Raw genomic sequence first — 13,288 nt, 5'->3', positions numbered from 1 at the left:
TCGGGTCAGTGGGTCTGTGGAAGGGAGCGCACTGGCGGGTCAGGGGGTCTGTCGCTATCCGCAGAAGACGAATCTGTTTTGTACGCAGAGCGTTGAACCTCTGTCCGTTGCCTGCACTGTGCGATCCCACCGCATCATCTGCTCTGCTTCGATGTTCAGCCTCGCATTCCTTGTCCGATTATCCCACCGATCCCTGTGCGTGTGGCCATTTCCAAGGGGACCAGAGCTCCCCTCCGTTACCTCCTCCTCCTTCCCCTATCTGTCCCTCAACCCATCTCCTCTTATCTCTCCCTACCTCCCTTCCTCCTTGTCGCCTACTTAGCTGATTCCGAGCCCCATTTCCCCTCCCCTCCCTTCGTTCCCCTCTCACTCCCTTTCCTGCACTGTTCGCCCTCCTCTCTCCCCTTTCCCTCTTCATTTTCTCTTCTTCCTCCCCCTTCTTCCCCCATTCACCCTCTCCCTCTCCTCTCCCTTAACACTCTTCCTCCTCCTTGCAGACCACTTCCCCCTCACCTGACTCTCCAGCACTCCTCCCCTACTTCCCACTCCCCCTTTCCGCTCCTCTCCTTCCGGCCACCTTCTCCCTCTTCCCTCCTCTCCCACCACCTCTCTCTCCTCCTGACTCTCCCTCGCCCCCATTTTCCCACCCCTCCGCTCTTGAGAAAAGGCTCACAGACTGCCCTGGTAAAGGCAATCCCTTTATTCCTGTCCCGGAGCAGAGGAACCACATTGAAATGGGAGGTGGGCAAAGGGTTCGGGAGGACGACGTTTCAGGTGCACGGATCGACTCCCGCCCCCGCACCTAGCCCCAAATCAGGAATTCGGACAAACGCTGCGAAGAGGCGACTACTCCACCCGAGTCGATACTGGCGCCGGGAGTCACTGTGCCTCCTGCTACGCCCAGGGGACCAAACTGTAGTCCCCCACACCCCACCCCACTGCAGGCACAGTGGGAGGGGGACCGAGCCCAGCCCCCAGACCGAGGAGCCTGCTGGCTGCAGGTGGGGGGGGGGGTCGTGCCAGGCAGGGACCCAGGTTGTTGAGGGAGTGGCCAGCGGTGAAAACAGCCCGGTGGCACGACCTGAGACGCAGGCAAAGTCAGACAGTCCTCTCGCATCGACTGAGTGACACCTAAGGGGGTAGGGGGGAGAGAAGAAGAGAGACAAAAGGAGAGGTTGGAGCGAGTAGATACCAAAAGTATGTGATGGGACAGTGTGGAGGGAGTTTCCCTCTGTGTCTGACCCCGGGAGTGTGTGTCGGTACGGTGTGGAGGGAGCTTCACTCTGTGTCTGACCCCGGGAGTGTGTGATGGGACGATGTGGATTGAGTTTCACTCTGTGTCTGACCCCGGGAGTGTGTGATGGGACGATGTGGATTGAGTTTCACTCTGTGTCTGACCCCGGGAGTGTGTGTTGGGACGGTGTGGAGGGAGCTTCACTCTGTGTCTGACTCCGGGAGTGTGTGATGAGACGGTGTGGAGGGAGCTTCACTCTGTGTCTGACTCCGGGAGTGTGTGATGGGACGGTGTGGAGGGAGATTCACTCTGTGTCTGACCCCGGGCGTGTGTGATGGGATGGTGTGGAGGGAGATCCATTCTGTGTCTGATCCCCGGGAGTGTGTGATGTGACGGTGTGGAGGGAGTTTCACTCTGTGTCTGACCCCGGGAGTGTGTGATGGGACGGTGTGGAGGGAGTTTCACTCTGTCTCTGACCCCGGGAGTGTGTGATGGGGCGGTGTGGAGGGAGTTTCACTCTGTGTCTGACCCCGGGAGTGTGTGATGTGACGGTGTGGAGGGAGATTCACTCTGTGTCTGACCCCGGGAGTGTGTGTCGGGACGGTGTGGAGGGAGATTTGTGCTGATTCACCTGGTTTGGGGATGTCACAGTGTGCCATCCAAGTAGAACCAGAAATAAGCAACACCCAGCAGGAAGCTGAGACCAACGGTGACATAACGGGACCGGGAGGTCGAGCGCTGTGAAGAGAAACAGTTTAATACCCATCACTGACGGATCACTGCTTCCATCCCTCGCGAGACACACACTGGGAGACCATCAACCCCTGTGTTCCTGCCCAGGCTCAATCTGCATCTCAGGGAGGTCGTGGTTGGAGCAGGGCAGCTGGAGTTCCGGAGGATTTTGAGGGAGAGAGAACATTCTAACCAGATGTGTCACCGTCCAGTGTGGAGGGGACACTGCATGGGATCAGAAAAAGCTGCATCGGGTTGACATCATGGGCACCAGCATTCCCAGCATCAAGAACATCGTCAAAAAGTGATCCCTCAAAAAGGCAGCATCAATCACACTGGACATGCCTTGTTTTCTTTGCTACCAGCATTGCAGAGGGACATGTGATGGGATGTGTGGAGGGAGTGTGTGATGGGACGTGTAGAGGGAGTGTGTGATGGGACGGTGTGGAGGGAGTGTGTGATGGGACGGTGTGGAGGGAGTGTGTGATGGGACGGTGTGGAGGGAGTGTGTGATGGGACGGTGTGGAGGGAGTGTGTGATGGGACGGTGTGGAGGGAGTGTGTGATGGGACGGTGTAGAGGGAGGGTGTGATGGGACGTGTGGAGGGAGTGTGTGTTGGGACGTGTGGAGGGAGTGTGTGATGGGACGGTGTGGAGGGAGTTCGTGATGGGACATGTAGAGGGAGTGTGTGATGGGACATGTAGAGTGAGTGTGTGATGGGACGTGTGGAGGGAGTGTGTGAAGGGACGGTGTGGAGTGAGTGTGTGATGGGACGTGTAGAGTGAGTGTGAGATGGGACGTGTAGAGTGAGTGTGAGATGGGACGTATAGAGTGAGTGTGTGATGGGACGGTGTAGAGGGAGTGTGTGATGGGACGTGTGGAGGGAGTGTGTGATGGGACGGTGTGGAGGGAGTGTGTGATGGGACGTGTAGAGTGAGTGTGTGATGGGACGGTGTGGAGGGAGTTCGTGATGGGACGTGTAGAGGGAGTTCGTGATGGGACGTGTAGAGGGAGTGTGTGATGGGACGTGTAGAGTGAGTGTGTGATGGGACGTGTGGAGGGAGTGTGTGATGGGACGGTGTGGAGTGAGTGTGCGATGGGACGTGTAGAGTGAGTGTGCGATGGGACGTGTAGAGTGAGTGTGCGATGGGACGTGTAGAGTGAGTGTGCGATGGGACGTGTAGAGTGAGTGTGCGATGGGACGTGTAGAGTGAGTGTGCGATGGGACGTGTAGAGTGAGTGTGCGATGGGACGTGTAGAGTGAGTGTGCGATGGGACGTGTAGAGTGAGTGTGTGATGGGACGTGTGGAGGGAGTGTGTGATGGGACGTGTGGAGGGAGTGTGTGATGGGCCGGTGTGGAGGGAGTGTGTGATGGGACGTGTAGAGTGAGTGTGTGGTGGGAGTGTGTGATGGGACGTGTGGAGGGAGTGTGTGATGGGACGGTGTGGAGGTAGTGTGTGATGGGACGTGTAGAGTGAGTGTGTGATGGGACGGTGTAGAGGGAGTGTGTGATGGGACGTGTGGAGGGAGTGTGTGATGGGATGTGTGGTGGGAGTGTGTGATGGGATGTGTGGAGGGAGTTTGTGATGGGACGTGTAGAGGGATTGTGTGATGGGACGCTGTGGAGGGAGTGTGTGATGGGACGGTGTGGAGGGAGTGTGTGATGGGACGGTGTGGAGGGAGTGTGTGATGGGACGGTGTGGAGGGATTGTGTGATGGTACGGATTAGAGGGATTGTGTGATGGTACGGATTAGAGGGAGTGTGTGATGGTACGGTGTAGAGGGAATGTGTGATTGTCGGTGTGGAGGGAGTGTGTGACGGGAAATTGTGGAGTGAGTGTGCGACGGGACGTGTGGAGGGAGTGTGTGACGGGACGGTGTGGAGGGAGTTTGTGATGGGACGGTGTGGAGTGAGTGTGTGATGGGACGTGTAGAGTGAGTGTGTGATGGACGTGTAGAGTGAGTGTGTGATGGGCCGTGTAGAGTGAGTGTGTGATGGGACGGTGTGGAGGGAGTGTGTGATGGTACGGATTAGAGGGAGTGTATGATGGTACGGTGTAGAGGGAATGTGTGATTGTCGGTGTGGAGGGAGTGTGTGACGGGAAATTGTGGAGTGAGTGTGCGACGGGACGTGTGGAGGGAGTGTGTGATGGGACGGTGTGGAGGGAGTTTGTGATGGGATGTGTGGTGGGAGTGTGTGATGGGATGTGTGGTGGGAGTGTGTGATGGGATGTGTGGAGGGAGTTTGTGATGGGACGTGTAGAGGGATTGTGTGATGGGACGCTGTGGAGGGAGTGTGTGATGGGACGGTGTGGAGGGAGTGTGTGATGGGACGGTGTGGAGGGAGTGTGTGATGGGACGGTGTGGAGGGAGTGTGTGATGGGACGGTGTGGAGGGAGTGTGTGATGGGACGGTGTGGAGGGAGTGTGTGATGGGACGGTGTGGAGGGAGTGTGTGATGGGACGGTGTGGAGTGAGTGTGTGATGGGACGTGTAGAGTGAGTGTGTGATGGGCCGTGTAGAGTGAGTGTGTGATGGGCCGTGTAGAGGGAGTGTGTGATGGGACGGTGTGGAGGGAGTGTGTGATGGGACGTGTGGAGGGAGTGTGTGATGGGCCGTGTAGAGTGAGTGTGTGATGGGCCGTGTAGAGTGAGTGTGTGATGGGCCGTGTAGAGTGAGTGTGTGATGGGACGGTGTGGAGGGAGTGTGTGATGGTACGGATTAGAGGGAGTGTGTGATGGTACGGTGTAGAGGGAATGTGTGATTGTCGGTGTGGAGGGAGTGTGTGACGGGAAATTGTGGAGTGAGTGTGCGACGGGACGTGTGGAGGGAGTGTGTGATGGGACGGTGTGGAGGGAGTTTGTGATGGGACGGTGTGGAGTGAGTGTGTGATGGGACGTGTAGAGTGAGTGTGTGATGGACGTGTAGAGTGAGTGTGTGATGGGACGTGTGGAGGGAGTGTGTGATGGGACGTGTGGAGGGAGTGTGTGATGGGACGGTGTGGAGGGAGTGTGTGATGGGACGTGTAGAGTGAGTGTGTGATGGGACTGTGTGGAGGGAGTGTGTGATGGGACGTGTGGAGGGAGTGTGTGATGGGACGTGTGGAGGGAGTGTGTGATGGGACGGTGTGGAGGGAGTGTGTGATGGGACGTGTAGAGTGAGTGTGTGATGGGACTGTGTGGAGGGAGTGTGTGATGGGACGTGTGGAGGGAGTGTGTGATGGGACGTGTAGAGGGAGTGAGTGATGGGACGGTGTGGAGGGAGTGAGTGATGGGACGGTGTGGAGGGAGTGTGTAATGGGACGGTGTGGAGTGAGTGTGTGATGGAACATGTAGAGTGAGTGTGTGATGGGACGTGTGGAGGGAGTGTGTGATGGGACGTGTAGAATGAGTGGGTGATGGGACGTGTGGAGGGAGTTTGTGATGGGACGGTGTGGAGGGAGTGTGTGATGGGACGGTGTGGAGGGAGTGTGTGATGGGACGTGTAGAGTGAGTGTGTGATGGGACTGTGTGGAGGGAGTGTGTGATGGGACGGTGTGGAGGGAGTGTGTGATGGGACGGTCTGGAGGGAGTGTGTGATGGGACGGTGTGGAGTGAGTGTGTGATGGGACGTGTAGTGTGAGATGGGACGTGTAGAGTGAGTGTGTGATGGACGTGTAGAGTGAGTGTGTGATGGACGTGTAGAGTGAGTGTGTGATGGGACGTGTGGAGGGAGTGTGTGATGGGACGTGTAGAGTGAGTGTGTGATGGGACGATGTGGAGGGAGTGTGTGATGGGACGGTGTGGAGGGAGTGTGTGATGGGACGGTGTGGAGGGAGTGTGTGATGGGACGGTGTGGAGGGAGTGTGTGATGGGACGGTGTGGAGGGAGTGTGTGATGGGACGTGTGGAGGGAGTGTGTGATGGGACGTGTAGAGTGAGTGTGTGATGGGCCATGTAGAGTGAGTGTGTGATGGGACGGTGTGGAGGGAGTGTGTGATGGTACGGATTAGAGGGAGTGTGTGATGGTACGGTGTAGAGGGAATGTGTGATTGGACGGTGTGGAGGGAGTGTGTGACGGGAAATTGTGGAGTGAGTGTGCGACGGGATGTGTGGAGGGAGTGTGTGATGGGACGGTGTGGAGGGAGTGTGTGATGGGACGGTGTGAAGGGAGTTTGTGATGGGACGTGTAGAGGGAGTGTGTGATGGGACGGTGTGGAGGGAGTGTGTGATGGGACGGTGTGGAGGGAGTGTGTGATGGGATTGTGTGGAGTGAGTGTGTGATGGGACGGTGTGGAGGGAGTGTGTGATGGGACGGTGTGGAGGGAGTGTGTGATGGGACGGTGTGGAGGGAGTGTGTGATGGGACGGTGTGAAGGGAATGTGTGATGGGACGGTGTGGAGGGAGTATGTGATGGGACAGTGTAGAGGGAGTGTGCGATGGGACGTCTGGAGGGAGAGTGCGATGGGCGTGTGGTGGGAGTGTGTGATGGGACGTGTGGTGGGAGTGTGAGGGTGTGTCGGTGTCACAGTGAGGGGTGAGGGGTGTATTGGTGTCACAGTGAGGGGTGTGGGGTATATCGGTGTCACAGTGAGGGGTGTGGGGTGTGTCGGTGTCACGGTGAGCGGTTTGGGGTGTGTTGGTATCACGGTGAGGTGTGTGGGGAGTGTCGGTGCCACAGTGAGGGGTGTGGGGTATATCGGTGTCACAGTGAGGGGTGTGGGGTGTATCGGTGCCACAGTGAGGGGTGTGGGGTATATCGGTGTCACAGTGATGGGTGTGGGGTGTGTCGGTGTCACAGTGAGGGGTGTGGGGTGTGTCGGTGTCACGGTGAGGGGTGAGGGGAGTGTCGGTGTCACAGTGTGGGGTGTGGGGTATATCGGTATCACACTGAGGGGTGTGGGGTGTGTCGCTGTCATGGTGAAGGTTGTGGGGAGTGTCGGTGTCACGGTGAGGAGTGTGTCGGTGTCATGGTGAGGGGTGTGGGTTGTGTCGGTGTCACAGTGAGTGGTGTGGGGAGTGTCGGTGTCACAGTGAGGGGTGTGGGGTGTGTCGGTGTCACGGTGAGTGGTGTGGGGTGTGTCGGTGTCACGGTGAAGGTTGTGGGGTATGTCGGTGTCACGGTGAGGGGTGAGGGGAGTGTCGGTGTCACAGTGAGGGGTGTGGGGTGTGTCGGTGTCACAGTGTGGGGTGTGGGGTATATCGGTATCACACTGAGGGGTGTGGGGTGTGTCGGTGACATGGTGAGGGGTGTGGGTTGTGTCGGTGTCACAGTGAGTGGTGTGGGGTGTGTCGGTGTCACGGTGAGTGGTGTGGGGTGTGTCGGTGTCACGGTGAAGGTTGTGGGGTATGTCGGTGTCACAGTGAAGGGTGAGGGAAGTGTCGGTGTCACGGTGAGGGGTGTGGGGTGTGTCGGTGTCACAGTGAGGGGTGAGGGGTGTGTCGGTGTCACGGTGAGGGGTGAGGGGTGTGTCAGTGTCTCGGTGAGGGGTGTGGGGTGTGTCGGTGTCACAGTGAGGGGTGTGGGGAGTGTCGGTGTCACGGTGAGGGGTGAGGGGTGTGTCGGTGTCACGCTGCGGGGCTGGGGTGTGTCGGTGTCACAGTGAGGGGTGAGGGGAGTATCGGTGAGGGGTGAGAGGTGTGTCGGAGTCACGGTGAGGGGTGAGGGGTGTGTCAGTGTCACCGTGAGGGGTGTGGGGAGTGTCGCTGTCACGTGTGGAGGGAGTGTGTGATGGGACGGTGTAGAGGGAGTGTGTGATGGGACGTGTGGAGGGAGTGTGTGATGGGACGGTGTGGAGGGAGTGTGTGATGGGACGGTGTGGAGGGAGTGTGTGATGGGACGGTGTAGAGGGAGTGTGTGATGGGACGGTGTGGAGGGAGTATGTGATGGGACGTGTAGAGGGAGTGTGCGATGGGACGTCTGGAGGGAGAGTGTGATGGGACGTGTGGTGGGAGTGTGAGGGTGTGTCGGTGTCACAGTGAGGGGTGAGGGGTGTATTGTTGTCACAGTGAGGGGTGTGGGGTATATCGGTGTCACAGTGAGGGGTGTGGGGTGTGTCGGTGTCACAGTGAGGGGTGTGGGGTGTGTCGGTGTCACGGTGAAGGTTGCGGGGTATGTCGGTGTCACAGTGAAGGGTGAGGGAAGTGTCGGTGTCACGGTGAGGGGTGTGGGGTGTGTCGGTGTCACGGTGAGGGGTGAGGGATGTGTCAGTGTCTCGGTGAGGGGTGTGGGGTGTGTCGGTGTCACAGTGAGGGGTGTGGGGAGTGTCGGTGTCACGGTGAGGGGTGTGGGGTGTGTCGGTGTCACGCTGAGGGGCTGGGGTGTGTCGGTGTCACAGTGAGGGGTGAGGGGTGAGAGGTGTGTCGGTGTCACGGTGAGGGGTGAGGGGTGTGTCGGTGTCACCGTGAGGGGTGTGGGGAGTGTCGCTATCACGTGTGGAGGGAGTGTGTGATGGAATGGTGTAGAGGGAGTGTGTGATGGGACGTGTGGAGGGAGTGTGTGATGGGACGGTGTGGAGGGAGTGTGTGATGGGACCTGTAGAGTGAGTTTGTGATGGGACGGTGTGGTGGGAGTTTGTGATGGGACGGTGTGGAGGGAGTGTGTGATGGGACGTGTAGAGTGAGTGTGTGATGGGACGGTGTGGTGGGAGTTTGTGATGGGACGGTGTGGTGGGAGTTTGTGATGGGACGTGTGGAGGGAGTGTGTGATGGGACGGTGTGGAGGGAGCGTGTGATGGGACGTGTGGAGGGAGCGTGTGATGGGACGTCTAGTGGGAGTTTGTGATGGGACGGTGTAGAGGGAGTGTGTGATGGGACGTGTGGAGGGAGTGTGTGATGGGACGGTGTGGAGGGAGTGTGTGATGGGACGGTGTGGAGGGAGTGTGTGATGGGACGTGTGGAGGGAGTGTGTGATGGGACGGTGTGGAGGGAGTGTGTGATGGGACGTGTAGAGGGAGTGTGTGATGGGACGGTGTGGTGGGAGTTTGTGATGGGACGGTGTGGTGGGAATTTGTGATGGGACGGTGTGGTGGGAGTTTGTGATGGGACGTGTGGAGGGAGCGTGTGATGGGACGTGTGGAGGGAGCGTGTGATGGGACGTGTGGAGGGAGCGTGTGATGGGACGTGTAGAGTGAGTTTGTGATGGGACGGTGTGGTGGGAGTTTGTGATGGGACGTCTAGAGGGAGTGTGTGATGGGACGTGTGGAGGGAGTGTGTGATGGGACGTCTAGAGGGAGTGTGTGATGGGACGTCTAGAGGGAGTGTGTGATGGGACGTCTAGAGGGAGTGTGTGATGGGATGTCTAGAGGGAGTGTGTGATGGGACGTCTAGAGGGAGTGTGTGATGGGACGTCTAGAGGGAGTGTGTGATGGGACGTCTAGGGGGAGTGTGTGATGGGACGTCTAGAGGGAGTGTGTGATGGGACGTCTAGAGGGAGTGTGTGATGGGACGTCTAGAGGGAATGTCACTATGTCTGACGAGTGCTCTCCCTGCCTAGAGTGTCTGGTTTTATTTCTGTGCTCTGAAGGAAGTTGTGTTTCCCTTCTGATAGGGTCCTTGGGAAAGGGGAATATCTTAACAGTTATCCTTCGTTTGGACTCTGCCCGAGAAATGCAGACATGGGCCACAGACCTGGGACAGTTTCCGGTAGACGGTGTTCTGTCCTCAGACCCCCCCCCCCCCAACCATCTGCACCAAATTATCAAAAAGAGACCAAACTGAACCACAAGTTGCACGATCCTATTCCAGGAAATTTCACTGATAAATCTCCCCTAACCTTCCCTCCTCCCTCTATTCTCTCTTCTTCCTCCCTCTCTCTGCTCTTCCTCGCCTGCTTGTTTCCTGCAACTTGCTTTTCTTCTCCCTCCTCTGCCCCCAATTTGGCTCTTTCAATCTCTCACCCCTCTCTCTCTGTCTCACCCTCTCTCCCTTTTTCTCTCTGTTTCACCCTCATCTCTCTCTCTCACTCTCCCCCCTCTCTCTGCAATTTTCTATTTCACGTTTTTTCTCTCTCCCCACTCTCCAGTGCCTCTCTACCATGTGTGTATCTCCCCTTTTCATCCTCCCTTCCTTTCCCCACTCTCCCCCTTCCCTTTCTCCATCTCCACCCTCTCTTCTCCCATTTCTTCCGGCTCGCCCCTCCCCACTCTCTTCCTCTTTTCTTTCCCCGTCCTTTCTCTCTCTCTCTCTCTCTCTCTCTCCCCTCCCCGCCTTGTCACCTCCTACACTCCTCCGTTCTCCCCCACTCACCGGCCACTGTTTATCATTTACCCTTCTCTCTCTGGTCTGCTGAGGAATATTGCCCCTACCTGCTCCAGGGCCCAAGGCCATGAGGAGGGGCAGCAGTGAGCAGAAATAGGAGGGGGTCCTTCTCACCCACTGGGGTGGGGAAGGGAGAGGAGGGCAGAGGCAGGCAGGGTGAGTCAGAGGGGTGAGTGCAGGAACTCTCCACCCCACTGGCACACATCCTTGTAAGGGTCACAAAGGGACCCAGCATAAATCACCTTGTAGGAGAGCGAGGGAGAGAAAGAGAAACAGAGATGGAGGGAGAGGAGAGAGAGAAACGAAAGGAATAGAAGGGAGAAAGCGAGAGGGGCAGGGGCGAGGGGCAGTGGAGGAGGGAGAGAGAAAGAGAAAGACAGAGTGACCGTGGAAGAGGGAGAAAAGACAGAGAGAGAGAGAGAGAGAGAGACAGAGTCCAGAATAGAGAGACCATGGGAGAGGAGGAGAGAGAGAGAAAGAGAAAGACAGTGACCGTGGAAGAGGGAGAAAAGACAGAGAGAGAGAGACAGAGTCCAGAATAGAGTGACCATGGGAGAGGAGGAGAGAGAGAGAAAGAGAAAGACAGTGACCGTGGAAGAGGGAGAAAAGACAGAGAGAGTGAGAGAGAGAGAGAGAGACAGTCCAGAATAGAGTGACCATGGGAGAGGAGGAGGGAGAGAGAAAGAGAAAGACAGAGTGACCGTGGAAGAGGGAGAAAAGACAGAGAGAGAGAGACAGAGTCCAGAATAGAGTGACCATGGGAGAGGAGGAGAGAGAGAGAAAGAGAAAGACAGTGACCGTGGAAGAGGGAGAAAAGACAGAGAGAGAGAGACAGAGTCCAGAATAGAGTGACCATGGGAGAGGAGGAGAGAGAGAGAAAGAGAAAGACAGTGACCGTGGAAGAGGGAGAAAAGACAGAGAGAGTGAGAGAGAGAGAGAGAGACAGTCCAGAATAGAGTGACCATGGGAGAGGAGGAGAGAGAGAGAAAGAGAAAGACAGAGTGACCGTGGAAGAGGGAGAAAAGACAGAGAGAGTGAGAGAGAGAGAGAGAGACAGAGTCCAGAATAGAGTGACCATGGGAGAGGAGGAGGGAGAGAGAAAGAGAAAGACAGAGTGACCGTGGAAGAGGGAGAAAAGACAGAGAGAGAGAGACAGAGTCCAGAATAGAGTGACCATGGGAGAGGAGGAGGGAGAGAGAAAGAGAAAGACAGAGTGACCGTGGAAGAGGGAGAAAAGACAGAGAGAGACAGAGTCCAGAATAGAGTGACCATGGGAGAGGAGGAGAGAGAGAGAAAGAGAAAGACAGAGTGACCGTGGAAGAGGGAGAAAAGACAGAGAGAGAGAGACAGAGTCCAGAATAGAGTGACCATGGGAGAGGAGGAGGGAGAGAGAAAGAGAAAGACAGTGACCGTGGAAGAGGGAGAAAAGACAGAGAGAGAGAGACAGAGTCCAGAATAGAGTGACCATGGGAGAGGAGGAGAGAGAGAGAAAGAGAAAGACAGAGTGACCATGGGAGAGGGAGAAAAGACAGAGTGAGAGAAAGTGAGAGAAAAGAGAGACACCATGTGTGAGGGAGAAAGAGAAATAGACAGTGGGAGAGGGAGATAGAAAGAGTGAGAGAAAGAGGGAGGGGGAGAGTGAGAGAATGGGAGGAAGAGAGATAAATCAGGAGTGGGAGAGAGTGAAATAGAGAGGGAAGTGAGAAAGGGTCTGGGGGGGAGAGAGAAGACAGAGAAAGGATGAGGGGGGGAATGGAAAGACAAGAGAGACAAGGATTGAGACACAGGAGAGAGACAAGGATTGAGAATGTAGACGGTGTGAGAGAGAAACGTGGAAGGATGGGGCAGATGAGAGAGGAGAGGACAGAGTGGGGACGAGCAGGAGCTGGAAGGAGAGACTAGAGAAGTGGATGGACAGAGAGAGAGGGTGGAGGGTAGAGAGATGAGATGAGTAGCGGAAGAGACGGAGAGGGAGAGGGACAGACCTTGTGAGGGAGAGAGGGGGACGAAGGACGAAAGCAGAGTGGGAGAATTAGAGGGAGGAGGACGGTGAGAGTGTTCAGCTCTGACTCACAGTGACGGTATCTCAGTAACCCCACACACAGTCCGATGCATAGCCAGGAATCAAAAGGGCGGCACACGCCTGCTCCCTGACCCCCACCCACACATCACTGAGGATTACAGCGGCCGGAGAGAGTTCCAGGGATGGGGAGGAATGCAGGGGAGGCACCAGGAGGGGTGCAGGAGAAGGAGGCATTGAGGTGGGGAGGCAGACAGGGGAGGGAAGGGTCACAGAGATGGGGAGGGGTATAGGGGAGCGAGGGGTCATAGAGATGGGGAGGGGTATAGGGGAACGAGGGGTCACAGAGGGGAAGGGGTATAAGGGAGCAAGGGGTCACAGAGATGGGGAGGGGTATAGGGGAGCGAGGGGTCACAGATGGGGAGGGGTGTATGTTTGGGAGGGTATCACAGAGACTGGGACAGGGAGGGGTGGAGAGAGAGGTCCTCTCGGATGGGAAGGGAAGGACTCGCAGGGTCAGGAAGGGCTGTAGGGGAGGAAGAGGGTCACAGGGTCAGGGAGGGCTGTCGGGGAGGAAGAGGGTCACAGGAAAGCAGAAGGATGTCGTATGGAGGGGTGACGGGTCATGGAGGTGGAGGTGGAGAGGGAGAGGGACGTAGGAGCCAGACGGGGGGGACAGGCTGTGGTGACGAGGAGGGTGATGTTCAGATCAGATCAGGAGACGAGGGGATGAGCTCTCAGTTCCAGCACAAGCCAAGGGAAACCGTCATATCAGTGACAGAGAGACAGGGTGGGGCGAAGCACGATACTATTCAACACACAGTCTGTCAGATAATTGTGTGAATGTCCAGAGGCTGGGAGAAATGCATCTGGAACTGCTTTCACTGTGACACCGACACTCCCCACACCCCTCACCCCTCACTGTGACACCGACACACCCCAGACCCCTCACCGTGACACGGACACACCACACACCCATCACCGTGACACCGACACTCCCCTCACCCCTCACTGTGACACGGACACACCCCTCACCCCTCACCGTGACACCGACACTCCCCACACC

The 13,288-nt window shown here is 57.0% G+C and overlaps 1 protein-coding gene across 1 annotated transcript in view; it reads right to left on the bottom strand.

Annotated features, from left to right (window-relative positions):
* Window positions 1–461: 461 nt before the first annotated feature.
* LOC132385500 (uncharacterized) overlaps window positions 462–13,288 on the bottom strand; it is a 37,140-nt gene continuing 24,313 nt past the window's right edge. The window contains exons 8-9 of the mRNA XM_059957613.1: window positions 1,866–1,972; window positions 462–1,131 (exon numbers count right to left, since the gene is read on the bottom strand). Of these exons, the coding sequence (XP_059813596.1) occupies window positions 1,880–1,972 (93 nt within the window). The 3' untranslated portion in view covers window positions 462–1,131; window positions 1,866–1,879. The remainder of the gene's footprint in view (window positions 1,132–1,865; window positions 1,973–13,288) is intronic.

The sequence above is a fragment of the Hypanus sabinus genome (genome assembly GCF_030144855.1).
Source record: "Hypanus sabinus isolate sHypSab1 chromosome 24 unlocalized genomic scaffold, sHypSab1.hap1 SUPER_24_unloc_28, whole genome shotgun sequence".
Lineage (NCBI taxonomy): Eukaryota > Metazoa > Chordata > Chondrichthyes > Myliobatiformes > Dasyatidae > Hypanus > Hypanus sabinus.
This window is presented reverse-complemented; position numbering and strand designations above follow the sequence as displayed.